The sequence below is a fragment of the Mangifera indica genome, chromosome 4, assembly GCF_011075055.1.
Source record: "Mangifera indica cultivar Alphonso chromosome 4, CATAS_Mindica_2.1, whole genome shotgun sequence".
Classification (NCBI taxonomy): Eukaryota; Viridiplantae; Streptophyta; class Magnoliopsida; order Sapindales; family Anacardiaceae; genus Mangifera; species Mangifera indica.
Window position 1 is genome coordinate 10,363,754 of NC_058140.1, and position 18,381 is coordinate 10,382,134.

General features: G+C 32.7%; 1 protein-coding gene and 1 pseudogene across 1 annotated transcript; both read right to left on the bottom strand.

Moving 5' to 3' along the window:
• Positions 1-7,764: 7,764 nt before the first annotated feature.
• Positions 7,765-9,868, bottom strand: LOC123213105 (L-type lectin-domain containing receptor kinase IX.1-like). The gene has a single exon (XM_044632462.1). The coding sequence runs from the start codon at positions 9,834-9,836 to the stop codon at positions 7,854-7,856; it is 1,983 nt and encodes a 660-aa protein (XP_044488397.1). The 5' UTR covers positions 9,837-9,868; the 3' UTR covers positions 7,765-7,853.
• A 6,331-nt stretch (positions 9,869-16,199) lies between these two features.
• On the bottom strand, positions 16,200-17,950 carry LOC123214267 (annotated as a pseudogene).
• Positions 17,951-18,381: the final 431 nt, after the last annotated feature.

Here is an 18,381-nt window from a genome sequence, read left to right on the forward strand (position 1 = left end):
TATCAAGATTAATCAATTCTTGTTTACAAAGCTCATGCAATCCAACAACACTTATATGTCTAAGTTTTTTATGCCACAAAATAGTTTCACCAAATTTAGGATTTAAATTCATACAATTTGACACAACAGAACCTTTCAAGATATACAGTCCCTGATTTACATTCCCTTTCATAACCACTAAGGACCTTTTCATTACGTTAAGAACACCATTTTTATATTTAAAAACATATCCATTTGAGTCTAAAGTACCTAAAGAGATTAAATTCCTCTTTAGTTTAGGCACCAACCTCATATTTTTAAGAATTTTAATAGAACCATCATGTATTTTCAATTTGACACTACTAATAGCAATAACATCACATGACTCATCATTTCCCATTAATACTTTATCTCCATTCAAGTATTTAATATCAGTTAGCCAATCCTTCCTAGGTGTCATGTAAAAAGTGTAGCCTAAATCCATAACCCATTCCTCACTAAACATTTTCTTTGTTAATGTAAGAACCTCAGCACTCTCATACCCTTCTAGAAAATTTACTGTGTCATGGTTTTCATAATTGTTGTTATTATTATACAATTTCTTTTTATCTAGGCAATTCTTCTTAAAATAACCCTCCTTATGACACTGCCAACAAGTTTTCTTACTCTTAGATTTGGATCTAGAGGTTTTCCTATTTTTCTGATTATTTCTCTTTTCAGTCCTACCTCTAACCTGAAGCCTTTCATTGATTGCCTTCCTTTCAAATTTAATTTCTAATCTTTTGATTTTAAGGCACCCAATACATCATCTAAAGACAAAGACTCTCCACCATATTTTATTGTAGCTTTAACATCTTTAAAATAATCAAGTAAAGAGTTCAAGATGATTATTGCTTGGTTTTCACTAGATATCTTTTCTTCTATATTAGCCAAACTAATAACAATTTTATTAAATTCATCTAGATTATTATAAAGAGATTTATTAGAATCTATTTTAGAACCAAATAATTGTTCCTTCAAATAGATTTTGTTAGTTAGAGACTTAGTCATATACAGTGACTCTAATTTCAACCAAATCTTTACAGCAGTGTTTTCATTATCAACCTGTCTTAAGACATTATCAGATAAATGCAAGATAAGAAGACTATATGCAGTTTTTAAAATTTCAGATTTCATAGCAAGGTCCATATTGTCAGGGAGAGTAGATTCACCACCTAATGCCTTAGCACATTTTTGATGAACAAGAACAACATATATTTTCTTTGTCCACATATTAAAATCATCCTTCCCATCAAATCTCTCAACATCAATTTTTGTTTGAGCCATTGTTAATCAAGTATTTACTAATCCAGTTCTTTACAAGCCACAATAATAGAAAGAGAACAGAGCAAGCTAATTTTTTTTTTAATTTCTTTAAGCCACAATGACAAAATATCAAACACATGAACAGTATAGTCACAATCGGCAAATAGAGAACAAATAGCAAGCCAAATAATTTCAACTCTTTCAAAACGACAATCACAAAATGTAAAAAACAACAAGATAAATAAATCTAGAAACAAGAAACACTCCAAATGATTTTCCTCAAACAAGAATAGCAATATCCAACTCAAGAGTACTCTAATACCACTTGTTAATGTTTTATTTTATCGAGTTTGAATATCAATCAGAGATTCTAATCGATTTTCAGTCAAGAATTGCACAAAAATCATAAAATAAACCATATACAAATCAACACACCAAATTTATTTGGTTCGGGTTCAAAAGATTAGAACCCTACATCTAAGGTAGAGGAATCCTCTAGCAAATCCATTAATTAGTAAGAAAAATAGTACAAATTATAGATTCAGAAGCCAATCTAGCATTACGACACAAATAGAAACGAATCCAGCCTTGTCATCTCGAATCCTTCCTAAACCCGAGTACCACAATGGCCTTGTACACTAACTCAAGTGTTTAGACAACTAGATCTAAGAAAATATAGTGGATTCATGCATTTCTTATAAACCCTAGCAGAGAGACCAAAGGGAAATAAAAGAGGAGAACTTCCATATTCGTCTAAAGCCAAAAATAAAGGTTTTATAATCTGTTTTAATTAAAACAGATTTCCAAAAAATGACTCTACTGCCCTTCCCATGCATAATGTCTAAAATCTCCCCAAAACTCTGCTAAATTACTAAAAACCCAATAAGTTTAAGTCAGCAGCTCACAATAATGTTTTCTTATTTACAATTATTTATGTAGTTAATTAGATTTTGATTTTTTTATAATATCAATGTTTATTTCCGCATGTGAATGAATCGACAACTTTTGATATAATTCTTGATTATATAATTTGTCTCTTTCAAAAGCACTTTTGTTTTCTCTTAAAAACACCTTCAATGATTTGCTCTCGTCATGACATATGTTTTATTTTCTTTCTAAAGTACCTTGTATCTTCCTTTTATATAAAGCTTGCACTCAAGTAGATATATATATGTCTTAAAATGATAAACCGATGTCATGAGTAATTAATCTCATGATTAATGTGTAGATTTTCACCTCCTTGACATGAAAGATTTTTGGCTTGATCTATGGTTATATTACAATACAACTCACTCCAACAAACTACAAATTTATTGCTTCATGTATTTCAAATTTCTTCTTTGCAACACATGCAATAGACCACAATATCTATACATGAAAGCATTGTTGTACATTATATATAAAATTCATATTAATTTTAATTATTTTATTTCAATCCTTTCGACAACCATTTTCTCTATTTTTGTACTTCCATCTCAGTTAGTTGCCACTCAGTTTCATCCTTTTACATGCATATTGTGCTGCATGCTTTTTATGTCTGTCTTTTTTAAAATTACAATAGTAATTTCATCTTAGTTGGATACTTTTGATGGACCAAGTATTGTATATTAAATTAAAGACGTGGTTGATCTTTAAGTTTTAATACAATGTATGATGATTACGATGTTTGATTATTTTAATAAGTGGGACTGCAAGATAAATGTGATAATAAAATAATACACGTAAGTTAAGAAATTTCAACTCAGTGGACATAAAAGTGATGATTCATGTGTATATTTGAGTTTTCTTGTTAGCTTGTCCCATACTTTTATTTTTTAAACTAGTGATTACATATGGTTGCAAGTTAAAACACTAACGTGTCTAATTATTGGATAATTTTTAATTGTTAAAATTAATATTTTTTTATATGTATTGACTTTTATGTCTTATCCTTCAACTCATTTAATCATTATATGTGGGATATTGTTTTATGGTGCATTAAACAAGAAAAAATAGTGGTTGTTTTGACATATATTTATGTTGAACCTACAATCCAAGTGTGTTTTATAGTTTTAATTTTGACGGTATGAACTATGTTGTGGTTATAATTGTAAATAACATGTTTGATGATTTGTTAGTAAGGATGTTTTCATTTAGCACTAGACAAAAAATTATGACACTTGATTATAGTTATACATGTTGCTTTATATATAGGAAAATGTGATTATTTTTCTTTCTTTCTTATAGGGATAAATGCATAATTCAAATTAATATTTATTTTATTAGTGATCTTTAATGGATAATTGCAAGCATATGAGATGGATGAATTTTGATGTACTAAATTACGAATACCTTGTTAAAGTGAATAGTTTTATAAATATTACATTTAGAAATAAAATAATTGAAGAAAAAGTTTCATGTCCTTACAAAAAATGTGTACTTTACCACCATAGAGATTGGGTAAAAATATATAATCATCTTATGGTTCATGGTATTATGCTAGGGTATGATACTTGGTTTTGCCATGGTGAACCAATGCATGCATAGAGTTCTCATAAATATGTCCAAGTAAAACAGGAAATACCTGAAGATATTACCACGACAAGAATGTTATATAATATTTTTGGGGTTTTAGGACAAAATGTTGATATAGATATCAATAGAAGGGATGGAGCCTAATGTTGAGTGTATTCCACCACAAGAAAATAGAGAACAATATCCATAATTTAAATTGTGGTCTTGGTTAGTCCAATGAATCACTTGATGCATTGATTAAGCTTATAAAATATGCTTTCCGAGAGGGTTAGATATTACCAAAATCTTTCCTTAAAACAAATAAGATTATTGATGTGTTAAGTCTTAAATGTGATAAAATTGATGTTTGTCCTAATGACTGTATGCTTTTTTGGCAAAGAAAAGTTTTTTGATGATATGTGTTCAATTTGTGGGCCTTCTCATTGGAAAATTAGTGGAATAATTCTTGCAATAATGCATCAAATTTGAACTTTGTGATAATAAAAGAAAATTGCATCAAAGGTGTTAAGGTATATTCTTTTAAATCCTAGACTTCAAACATTATTCATGTCATCGAAAACTTCTAATTTGATGATATGGCATGACAAAGACCACATTAAGGATGGTATTTTGAGACTTTTGACTAACTCAGAAGCCTGGAAAAGTTATGACTCTAGATGCCCTGAATTTTCCAGGGACTTTCATAATGTAAGATTGGGTTTAGCAAGTGATGGATTCAATCTCTTTGTACAATGCAAAGTACTTATATAGCACATGACTAGTTATCTTAATTCCCTTTAACTTACCACCATAATTGTGTATGAAACAATTCTTTATGCTTTCATTGTTAAATTCTAGTCTATTTAGTCCTAGAAATAATATCGATGTTTACTTGCAACCTTTATAGAGGAGTTGAATAAATTATGGGAGGTAAGTGTGGATACCTATAATGCTTTGATTATCCAAGGAAAGTTTTCAGTTGCATGTATCTATTATATGGAAAGTAAGCAACACTATGAGTACCCGCTTTGAATACACAAATTGATATACACTTATGTGTGTCATTATGTGATTGAATGTTACTTTATCTTTAATTCAAAATTATCCAATCACATGATGATATACATCAAGTATGTATCCATTGATGTACTCAAAGTAGGTATACATGTTTTATTGTATGCATAATAAATGATTTGTTAGCTTATGGTAATTGTACTGGCTGGAACATTATTACTTGTTTTGCGTACGCTTCCTATAATATAGATACTTGGTCTAGGCAATTAAGAAGTAGTAAAAAAATTTTTCTTTGTAGTCATCGAAGTTTCTTGCATATGAGCCATAAATTTCTATTTGATGGGATTACTGAATTGAAATAGACTCATGTTCTACCCTTTCATTTAAAAATTTTGGATCAATTAAAAGATATCAACTTTACCTGGGGGAAGATGAACAAGGAAGTTACAAGGGTTAAACCAAAAAAAAAAGTATTTTCTTTTCAAATTACCTTACTGAAAGTATAATTTAATATGATTTAACATTAATGTGATGCATATAGAGAAGAATGTTTGTTATAATATGAGGAATACTAAACTCAGTATTGAGAAGAAGTCAAAGGATAACTTAAATGTTGATCATGACTTGGAAAACATGAATATGAAAAAAGAGTTATGGCCATAACAAGAAGATTTTGGAAGAACATATTTGCCTCCCACTGTTATACTATAGCTCCAAATGAGAAATTCTTTTTGAAGTTCTGGAAAAAGTGAAATTTTTAGATGGTTATTCCTTAAACATATCAAGATGTGTTCGTAGGCAACGCAATTATCTGGTCTTAAAACCCATTATTGCCTTTTATGTCTTAACCACAAGGTTTTATTGATTCTTCAAAGCTTGAATATGTGTACAAACTGAAAAAGCCTCTTTATATCTTTAAATAGGCACCTTGGTTTTGATATAAAAAACTTAGAGATGCCCTTATAGCCAAAGATTTCTTAAATTCCAAGGATGACTCTTTCTCAAGTTTGAAAAAATGATTGTTCTTTTTCTTCTATGTAGATGACATACTATTGACAAGTGCATATTCTTCTTTCATTCAAGATCTTGCTTCTAAATTGAATATGATATCTACATTGAAAAATCTTGAAGAATAGAGTCACTTTTAGGATTTGAGGCAAATAAAAGTAGTAAAGGTCTGCATCTTTGCCAAATAAATTATGCTTATGAATTGCTATGTAAAACTCAAATGTTTCACAATTGAATCAAACATATTGTTGAGTTTAACACTTTATATTTACACCTCACATCTCAATTGTTACACTGTACTTGAATGTTTCGAAAAACCACACAATGTCGTATGTTCTCCACACTACTTGTCTTGTCGTGATGTTGAGAAATTAAGTGGTGATTGAAAGAATCCTTGAACCTTGAGGTATGAGGAAGAAGGCCATCCCATCTCCATATTGACTTAAGTTTTGAGAATTAATCACAAAAGAGACATAAGTCGTCAAATTTGTGAGATCCCTTAAAGTTTCATCCCAAAGACATAGTGGCTTAGAGTAGATATATGGCTTGACTTAACTTAACAGTTTCTAAGGTATTTGGATAACTTTATATCGGGGAAAACCTGTCTCTTTATGTTATGTTATTGTCAAAAACTGAAACCGGAAATGTAAAAGGATATACCAATTACCAATGGGTATTTTTAAGACGAAAAAGTTACTATCACAAAAAAAATTATAACCAGGCATGTTGTTGTTGTAGATTGACATTTTCAGTATAAGATTGGTCTTCTTCAAAACTTTCGTTCGGGCTTCCATTGAGTTTCGAACGCTTGAAGTATATTTTCAAATGGCGCAGCAGCCTTTCTTGACTAAAGTCCATTATATAGCATTTATAGGCCACGAAGGCATTATACCAATTTTAGTGGCAGCTCTCTTCTCTTATATAAAATAGAGTCCGTGAGTTAGTAAAAGTCAAAAGAAAGGAATTTAAAAGCAAACACCGAAAAGGATGAATTATTAAATTATTGTTGTCATGTGCAAGCCGCATGGGGGCCTGCCCACTAATGCAAGTTGCAATTTTTATATTGATTTCAACACGTCAGCCAGCCGTCTATGCAAGGTAAATTGTTTCTCGTGAGAGTAATTTCTGTTTTCTTTAATGTTGACACAAAGAAATATATAATTGCCCCCGTGAGGAAAGAGAAAGTTTCCAGAAATTTTCTATCGTGGTTATTCTTCAGTAACAATATATATAATTGCCCCCATTTTTTCAAAATGCCTCAAACGAGAAAATTCGTCCATAGCATCAGTGACCTCCAATATGCATAAATATTTTGCACGGGTTTGATTATCATCTTGAATCTTGATAAGACTAGATAAATCTTTTATTGAAAAGAAAGTGTCTGGTTGTTAGAATTTCAGGTCTAATACCGTAAAAGAAATCAAAGTTTGCTTAAAATTATATTTTTTATTATTCTTCAATAACAATAAGCTAAGCTTCCTAGCATAGCTTATACATGGTGGCTTAACATAAATAAAGCAAAACTTAAAACTAATATTGTTGACAAGAAAGCCACACAAGCTAAACATTAGTGCTGACTTCGTATAATTACAAAACATTCTAATATGAAAAAATTTATTATAGACAGACTCAACAATTCACTTTACTAAAATGGTAAGATGGTCTAATAAAATAATTGTAATAACTATGTACTATCCTTTATCAACTATCACAATAACAAAAAGTGGTTTTTACTAACAATAAAACTATAAGTATATGTTTTTTTATATATAATTGAAGTTTATTCAATCACATGATGATATATTATGGATAACATTGCTCTTTTACTAATTATTATTGACAGAAATTACTATATGGTTTTCACCTCTTTTTTAATACAAATCAGCATCACATTTTATTAAGTAGACAAAATTACTTGGATATAGGCAATCCAAAGACAGGAAGAAATCCTCCGACGGAACTAAATAGAAACAACTATTATAGTAGAAAAAAGAATCATATAGTAAAATCATCAGAATATGCCATTAATCTTACAAATAAAATGTACAATTGGATTAACGTAGAATAGTCAAAGACTGAGAAGGCGCATGGCTTGAATCGACAAGTGCAGCCGTATATAGCGTATGAACATAAGTGGAAGCAGGCATATTTGGTTGAAGATCCGGCAATGCTAACTCAAAATTAAGAAATTTAATAACTTGCCTTAAGGATGGTCTCTGATTACGGTCTGGGTGAGCACACAACAGCCCCACAAGGATCAGACACTCCATCTGTTTCTTGTCAAAATTCATACATAATTTCTTGTCAGCTGTATCCAGAAGTCTTTTAGTTCTATATGACTCCCAAACCCAAGGTACCAATGAAACTTGATCCTCCTCATACTGGTGCTCTATTGATTTTCTTCCGCATGCAATTTCCAGTGCAACTACACCGAAACTGAAAACATCTGATTCCTTGCTGGTCTTTCTTGTTTTGAGGCATTCAGGAGCCATGTAGCCCTGAGTTCCAGCTAAACCGGTAGCATCTGACCCTTTTTCATGGTCAATAAATGTAGCTAACCCGAAATCCCCAAGCTTAGCATTGAAATTTGAATCTAACATAATGTTGCTCGATTTGATATCCCTATGCAATACACATTGTTCCCATTCTTCGTGCAAATACAGTAATCCTGAAGCTAAATCTTCAACAATTTTGTACCTCAGCTCCCATGGCAATAAGCTTTCTCCTTTGAAAAGAAGGAAATCCAAGCTGCCATTAGGCATAAATTCATAAACAAGTAGAAGATTCTTTTTCTCATGGCACCAACCCAGAAGTTGCACCAGATTTCTATGCCTCAATCTACTAATGATTTTGACTTCTGATGCATACTCCCTTATCCCTTGTTTAGACTCTTTGGAAACCTTCTTAACTGCAATATAAGAGTTTGTATCCCTTATAAATCCTTTATAAACCCCGCCGAAACCTCCCTGTCCTAACTTGTTTTCATCATTGAAATTATCTGTAGCGCTTGCTAATTGCTTATACGAAAACTTCTTAGGTCCAGTTCCTCTCTGAAATTCATCATCCATATTTTCTTCTTCATCTTTCCCATCTTTGTTCCTACCAAAGCAAGCCAGCCCAACCAAAATCGACCCAGCAATTAACACACCGCCACCAATACCCAATCCCACTGCTAGTCCTGTTTTGCTGCTCTTCCTACCGGCAGAAAGATTTGGGTTTACTGCTATTCCTGTATTAGTTGAATCACTGTCTTCTAAGCTTGATCTGAACTCCCACGAGTTAATTGTATGAGTTGCAGTTGCATTTCCAGTTGCTCCTGAGAAACCGAAAGTTACAAACTCAGGTAAATAAAGCCTCAAATCGACTTTATAATCGAGGTACTGCTTCACAATGGTACCATTTCTAAAACCAGTGAATTCAACTGTCAAATTCTTTGTACTAGAATTATAATTGATCCATGCCTCGTTCCTTCTTCCACCCTTGACATCACTCCACCATGTCACAGTTTTCAAAGATTGCAAAGAGTTGATGTCGATACCTACATGTTCAGGGACGCCGGGCGGATCATAGTGATTTTCATAAATATCAAACTCAACTGCAACAAACGGATTGGATGTTGAATTTAATCGCTCATCATCATTTGCAAGACCAAAAGATCCTCCTCTCGTTGCGTTCACCGGAATCATTGAACCCTGAGGCGCCAAAAAGAAGGCCAACCCATCTCCATAAGAACTTCTATTTTGAGAATCGATGACAAAAGTGAAACGGGTGGTGAAGTCTGTGAGATTTCCAGTGGCATTGTCCCAAAGGTGCAGAGGTTTATAATACGTGGCCCGGCCAAACATGCCAGTTCCTGAGGCAAGCAGAATTACTTGGTTTTGTGGGTAAGCTCTCTGGTATGACATGTTTTCCCCATTAGAACGGAAACTGGAGAAGTTGAAAGATAAAGCCCTCAACACTCTAATTTTTACCAATAATAAGATGATGATCACGAAGAATTGAAATAGAAAAGACCTTTTCGTGCTGGGGATTGCCATTTTTGGGAGGTAGGAATAAGATGGCTCTGAAATTTATCTCTCAAATCTACATATTTAGAAGGTACAAGTCTTCACGTGCTTAAACCCCACCCAGTGCAGACTAGAGTGATAAGAATTAATTTTAAATTTGCAAGTAGGAAACGGTGTACTGACAAGTCGGCAGCCTTTGTTTAACGCAGTCAGTTATCATTATCTTGTTTTATAAAATAACTACTTTCATGGATAAGAGTAACAGATGTCGAAAAAGTTAGGGATGTTAAAACGACTTGTTTTATATCCCAGTTTTTTGAGTTATTGCCCTTTTTTTAAAATATCCCAAGAAAATATAAATTAAAAAAATGAAGCAACAATCAAATTACAGATATATAAAAGCTTGGAACAAAGTTTAACTTATATTTATTTATATATAAGACATACATGTATAAACATGTGTAGTTTATTATATTATTAAATTTGTTAAGTATTTAGTAATACTCAATTTTGATTTTGATTAAGAAGATCTTAAACGAACTATCAATTCCTAAAGTTATTATTAACCGGTGGTGTTGAGGAAAAAAGGAGTGAAACGGCACAGTTTTGCTTGCCAGAAGAACAAAATATTTGAAAGAACCATATCCATTTGTTGTCTTGAAAAATATCTTCATCAAACCCACACTTTTCTTTTGTTCATTTCTAATGAGATCGATTCTCCACAAGTTGCTCAACTTGCAAGATCTAAAGGTGAATTTGTATTTTCTGTTTTAAATCAAAGGCTGCAAATGCTATATGCCTATTCTTGTTGAATAAAAGCATAATTGTATAGTTTCTTCAATGTCAATGAAAAGAAAGTCTATCAATTGATGTATGTGGTATGATACATCAGGACCGAGAGTCTATCGATTGTCACCCATAGTAGGACGACTTGGATGTAGATATCAAAAAAATGAGTCACATGGCACACTGCTAAATGTCTCACCATAGTTCAATTGTTATGAGATGATGGTAGAAAAAAATAATAGATTAGTCCGTTTTCATCCTAGATGTGATATAAAATATGTATATGTTAGTTTTCTAGGTCATTTAAATTAAGGTAAAAACGGACCCTAGATAGCAAGAGAGATTAATTATAGAATGTCAGATAAGAATATAAGAAGAGTAATAATCTAATTTGAATAATGTAAAATAGATACTTATCATTATTAAGTATTTTATTATTCACCATTTTTTCTCATTCACTCTTTTCTCTTTCGTTTTACAGGTGAGAGATGATATGATAATGATAAAGTGACTAATTAGCGATGAAGCACAATAATGGGTGGACTCTTTTGGATTCGTAGTTTGATTTAATATTTTATTTTGGATTTGTCAAACTTGTTACTTCTTTTGATGTTTGACTTATACAAACGCTTTATGATGTTTCTTATGGATGTTTCCGCGATTAAACTATTGAGATATTTCAGCAATTTTTGCGTTGTTATATGTTTTATGACCATAATGCATGATTAAGAGTTAAATAAAGCGACATTTCATTCCACGCGGTAGAACTTTGCGAGTAAGGTGTTACACTAAATAGATTCAATCTTATCATAAAGTTTTGGAGAAGAATGTGATGCATATAGAGAAGAATGCTTGTGATAATGTGATGAATACTATACTCAATACTGATAAGGAACCAAAGGATAACATAAAAGCTCGTCATGACTTAGAAGAGATGAATATAAGAAAATATTTATGGCCTTAACAACCAGATTTTAGAAGAACATATTTGCCTCTCTCATGTTATACTATGGCTCCAAATGAGAAATTCTTTTTAAAGTTTTGGAGAATGTGTTATTCTTTAAACATATAAAGATGTGTTCATAAACAACACAATTTTTTCTAGTCTCAAAACCCATTATTGCCTTTCATGTCTTAACCACAAGGTTTTATTGATTCTTAAAAACCTAAATATGTGTACAAGCTGAAAAAGACTTTTTATGTCTTTAAATAGGTTCCTAGGTTTCAATATGAAAAACTTAGAGATGTCTTTATAGCCAAAGGTTTCTCAAATTCCAAGGATGAATTTAGTCTATTTTTTCTCAAGTTTGAACAGGTTATTGTTTTTGTTTTAGTCTATGTAGATGACATACCACTGACAAGTGCAAATTCTTCCTTTTTTTAGGATCTTGCTTTTGAATTGAATATGACATCTATATTGAAAACTCATGGAGAATTGAGTTACTTTTTAGGATTTGAGGCACATAGAAGTAATAAAGGTCTGCATCTTTGCCAGTCAAATTATGTTTATGATTTGGTGCTTAAAACTCAATGTAAACATCCAATTCTAGTACTACTCATATGTTTGTTGGTGTGAAACATTTTTCTTCTAAGGATAGTGACTTATATGAAAACCCTAGACTATATGAAAAAACTATAGAAGCACTTCAGTATCTAACAATGATAAGATCTTATATGTCTTATGTTGTGAATAAGTTGAGCCAGTTTTTTAAGTCCCCAACTTAACAACAATGACAAACATGTATAAAGGTGTTGAGGTATTAGAAGAACAATGCATTATGAGTTATCGTTTAAACTATTTGCCTTAATGAGTATAAATGTTTCTATTGATGCTAATTAGGCAAAAATCTAAGTGATACATGATCCATCAGTGGTTATTGTGCTTTTAGGGCAACAACTTAATTAAGTGGAGTTCTAAGAAGAAAAAAGTGGTCACTCTTTCTTCAATTGAGGTAGAATATAGAGCAATGAGTTAAGTTTCCATTGACCATGAGTTAGCTTGGTTCAAAAGTCTGCTCATTTATGTTACAAATGTTGTTGTATGGTGTGATAACCAAAATGTTAGGTCTCCAGCCTCAAATCTAATGTTTCATAATTGAACCAAACATATTGTTGGGTTTAACTCTTTATATTTACAATTACACCTCACATCTCAATTGCTATACCGTACTTGAATGTTTCGAAAAACTACACAATCTCATATGTTCTCCACACTAGTTGGTCTTGTCATGATGTTGAGAAAAAAAGTGGTGATAAAAGGAATCCTTGAACGTTGAGGCATAAGGAAGAAGGCCATCTCATCTCCATATTGACTTATGTTTTGAGAATAAAAAACAAAAGAGAAATAATTCATAAAATCTGTGAGATCTCTTAAAGCTTCATCCCAAGGGCATAACAGTTTAAAGTATATATATGACCTAACTTAACAGTTCCTAGGATATTTGTATAACTTTATTTTGGGGAAAACCTGTCTCTTATTATCGTTAAAACAGAAACTGGAAATGTTATAAGTTATACCAATTGCCAATGGGAATTTTTGACACAACAAAATTATTATCACAAAAAAATTATAACGAGGCATGTTGTTGCTGTAAATTGACATTTAGGGTATAAGATTGGTTTTCTCCAAAGCTTGGGCTTTAATTTAAGTGTCGAATGCTTAAAGCATATTTTCAAATGGTGCAGCAGTCTTTCTTGACTAAAGTCGATTATATAGTATAAATAGGCCATCAAGGCATTATACCAAATTTAGTGGCAGCTCTCTTCTCTTATACAAAGTAGAGCTCGTGAGTTAGTCAAAGTCAAAAGAAAGGAATTTAAAAGGAAAAACCCAAGAGGATGAATCATTGAATTATAATTGTAATGTACGAGTCGTATGACTGCCCGGGGCATGCCTACTAATGCGTTCACGTAGAAAATCCAAATACTGGCCTGCATTTTGCAAATTTATATAGGAAAAAGGACAAATTCTCACCTCAGTATTAGTCTAATCATAAAAGTATACTCACGACAAAGAAAATTCTAAATACCCACCTATAGTTTAATTTGTTAGAACACACCACATATTTTTTGTTAGGGTTAAGGGTTAAATTCGTTATTTTATCAATAATATTAAAATAATTATAATTTTATCTTATTTTCTCCCTTTAATTTAAAAAATTAACATTTTCCCCCTGAATTAAGTTTTAAAAAATTCACTTTTCTCTCTTGAAATCCAGCCACTTTCTTCGGTGATGGTCGACTGATGATAGGTGAGTTTTCATTCAGAGGTCGACCTTTGAACGATAATCGTCGTCCAAGGATGATGAGTGTCATCTAGATCTGGACGATGCTTGGTCATCCAGATCTCTGGATGACAGAGAATCGTCTATTTTAGATGACACTTTGTCATCCATTCTGGACAACAAGCGTCGTCCTCATAGGACGATGAGGGTCGTCCATAATGGATAATGAGTGTCGTCTCTATTGTCTAGTGAAGGTTGATGAGCATTATCCAGATCTGGACGATGCTCATCACTCTCTCTTCACCCATGTCGTCGTTGGTGGCCGAAGGGACAGTAAAAAAAATTAGGGATTTGGCTAGGTGAAAGTCACTTTTCAAAGTTTAGACTTGAGGATAAAATGTTAATTTTTAAAATTGGAGGAAAAAATCCGATAAAATTATATAACTTTAATGTAAAGAGTAAAATAATGGTTTTACTTCTATATATAACAAAAAACTTAACGGCCGTTTAGGGATGGATAAGTGTTTAGGTTTTTCATCTATCGTGGGTATACTTTTGATTTTGGACTAAAACTTGGGTGGGAAATAGTCCTTTTCCCATTTATATATTGATTTCACCACTTCAGCTGGCCATCAACGAAAGATCAATGAATTGTTTCTCATAGGAGGAATATCTATTTTCTTTAATGTTACCCAGAGAAATAATTGCCCTTTATGGCATCTGCGAGGAAAGACACGGTTTCCAGAATATTTCTGTCGTGATTATTCTCAACAATGATAAATTGAGTTTCTTAGCTTTGCTTATGTACAGGATATTTTCACACGAAACCCCAATGCTTTCTTAAATCCACGCTGAACCCCAATTTTTCAAAAGCGTTAACAGAAAATCAAATTCGTTAATAGCGCCAGTGACCTCCAATAAGCATAATTATTTTGTAAGAGTTGGATTGCTAACAGAGAAAGTGTGGAAGTAGTTAGCAGATCTAGCAGCAAAGGATAGTTGAGAATATTCATAGAGCCACTTATCTTGAGTCTTGATAAGACTAGATAAATCTTCTATGGAAAAGAAAGTGTTTGGTTGCTTAGAATTTGCAGAAAAAATTTGGCCAAAAGACTTATTCCCACCCAACGTACAGTGAAGTTCAAAACACACATCCATTAACTTTAAAAAACTCAAACATCCACCTATTACTAAACTTCTATTATAATTTTTTTTTAGAGTCAAGAGTACCGTTATTTTACTAGTAATATTAACAAAATTATAATTTTATTCTATTCCCCAAAATTTTAAAAACTAACAATTTCACCCAATTTTAAAAATTTTTCTAATTATGAAAAGTAGCTCCCCCGCCCCCCAAAAATCCCTAGGTTTCTTCCCCTCCTCTACTACGATAGCAATAGTGGAGAAGAGACGACGATAGACATCTTTTTGTCTTCATCGATAAAGAGATGTCAATGAAAACATCTTTTCGTCGATGAAGATGAAGTGTCTCTTCATTGACAAAGATGAAAAGACGTCTATCGCCATCTCCTCTCAGTTGCCCCCTTGCCAGATGGTCACCGAAGAGGAAGGAAAGAAACCTAGGGATTTGGGAGTAAAAAATCTACTTTTCAAAAATTTGAAAAGTTTTGAAAATGGGATGAAATTATTAGTTTTCAAAATTTGAGAGAAAAAATGATAAAATTATAATTTTTTTAATATTACTGATAAAATGATGGTTTTATCCTTAACCTTAACAAAAAATTCTAATAGAAGTTGAATAATGGGTAGGCATTTGAGTTTTTAAAAGTTAGTTGTTATGTATTTGAGATTTTTACTATAACTTGGGTGGGAATAAGTCTCTTGGCTGACAAAATTTCCGTAGCTCTAATACCGCAAAAGAAAACTAAGGTTTGCTTAAAATTATGATTTCATTCAATAATAATAAGCTAAGTTCCTTGGCTTAGCTTATTATGTAGTGGCTTAACATAAAGTTATGTAAGCAAAACTTAAAAGCTAAAACAAATATTGTTTACTAGTAAGCCACACATTGCTAAACATTAGTGCTGACTTAGCATAATTATGCAACAATCTAAAATCATGGAAACATTTACTTTAAACAGGCTCACCAGTTCACTTTACTGAAATGGTGAGACCGTCTAATAAAATAATGGTGATAACTGTGCATTAATTTTACTAATTATTATAGACAGAAATTATTATATGGTTTTCACCTCTTTTATTTTTTTTTCTATACAAATAAGAATATTAAATCAGCATTACATTTTATTAAGTGGACAAAATTACCTGGGTATAGTCAATCCAAAGAAAGGATGAAAACGTCCGTAGGAACTTAGAATAGTAAAAAAAAAATGATACATTTAGTAAAATCATGACAAATGGATTAACGTAGAATAGTCAAAGACTGAGAAGGCTCATGGCTTGAACCTAAACCTGCACCCGTATATAGCATAGAAACAAAAGTGGGAGCAGGGATATTTGGTGGAACATCTGGCAATGCTAACACAAAATTAAGAAAGTTAATAACTTGTCTTATGGATGGCCTCTGATTACGATCCGGATGAGCACACTACAGCCCCACAATAATCAAACACTCCATTTGTTTACTGTCAAAATTCATACATAATTTCTTATCAGCAGTATCCAGAAGTCTTTTATCTCTGTATGACTCCCAAATCCAATGCACCAATGAAACTTGATCCTCCTCATGCTGGTTCTCTATTGATTTTCTTCCGCATGCAATTTCCAGTGCAACTACACCGAAGCTGAAAACATCTGATTCCTTCCTATACTTCTCTCTTTTAAGACATTCAGGAGCCATATAATCCTTAGTTCCAGCTAAACCGGTAGCATCTGACCCTTTTTCATGGTCAATAAATGTAGCTAACCCGAAATCTCCAAGCTTAGCATTGAAATTTGAATATAACATAATGCTGCGATTTGATATCCCTATGCAATACACATTTTTCCCATTCTTCGTGCAAATTCAGTAATCCGGAAGTTAAATCTTGAACTATTTTGTACCTCAGCTCCCATGGCAATAAGCTTTCTCCTTTGAAAAGAAGGAAATCCAAGCTGCCATTAGGCATAAATTCATAAACAAGAAGAATATTCCTTTTCTCAAGGCGCCAACCCAGAAGTTGCACCAGATTTCTATGCCTCAGTCTACTAATGATTTTCACCTCTGCTGCATACTCCCTCATCCCTCGTTTAGACTCTTTGGAAACCTTCTTAACTGCAATATAAGAGTTTGTGTCCCTCATAAATCCTCTATAAACCCCGCTAAAACCTCCCTGCCCTAACTTGTTTTCATCATTGAAATTATCTGTAGCGCTTGCTAATTGTTCAGAAGAAAACTTCTTAGGTCCAGTTCCTCTTTGAAATTCATCATCCATATTTGCTTCGTCATTCCCATCTCTCTTCCTACCAATGCAAGACATCTGAACCAAAATAAACCCAGCAATTAACAAACCGCCACCAATACCCAATCCCACTGCCCGTCTCGTTTTGCTGCTCCTCCTGACGGCAGAAAGATTTAGGCTCACTGGTATTCCTATGTTAGTTGAATCACGGTCTTCTCAGCTTGAACTGAACTCCCACGAGTTAATTGTATGAGTTGCAGTTGCATTTCCAGTTGCCCCAGAGAAACCAAAAGTTACAAACTCAGGTAAATAAAGCCTCAAATCGACTTTATAAAACCAGTAAATTCAACTGTCAAATTCTTTGTACTAGAGTTATAACTGATCCATGCCTCGTTCCTTCTTCCACCCTTGACATCACTCCACCATATCACTGTTCTACGGATTCCAAAGAGTTGATGTCAATACCTACATGTTCAGGGACGCCGGGCGGATCACAGTGATTTTCATAAATATCAAACTCAACTGCAACAAACGGATCGGATGTTGAATTTAATGGCTCGTCACCATTTGCAAGACCAAAAGATCCTCCTCTCGTTGCGTTCATCAGAATTACTGAACCCTGAGGAGCCAAAAAGAAGGCCAACCCATCTCCATAAGAACTTCTATTTTGAGAATAGATGACAAATGAGAAATGAGTGGTAACGTCTGTGAGATTTACGGTGTCATTGTCCCAAAGGTGCAGAGGTTTATAATACGTGGCCCGACCAAACATGCCAGTTCCTGAGGCAAGTAGAATTACTAGGTTTTGTCATGTTTGTGGGATTCATTAATTAAAATATATTCTTATAATTTTCAAAGCTAAGACAAGAGCTGGACAATTTATTAAACTATAATTAGGGCTAATAACCAGTGGCGGCAGCATACCTAGCTAATAATAAAACGGCCAAAAGACTTAATCCCACCCAAGGTTTGGTGTACTCCAACTACCACCCGCAAAGTATCAAAAACCTAAATACTCATTTTCTTGTTAAAATTCTAAAATCATTATTTAACATCAAATACCCACCCACAAGCATAAAATCGTTATTTAACAAAAAATTTAAAAAGACTAAAATTTTTATTTCATTTTCCTCTTAATTTAAAAAATTAACAATTTCCCTCACCAAATTTTAAAAAGTTACATTTTCCCCCATGGTTTATTTT

Excerpts from the sequence above, each read along its gene's own strand:
- LOC123213105 (XM_044632462.1), bottom strand. The coding sequence starts at position 9,836 with ATGGCAATCCCCAGCACGAAAAGGTCTTTTCTATTTCAATTCTTCGTG.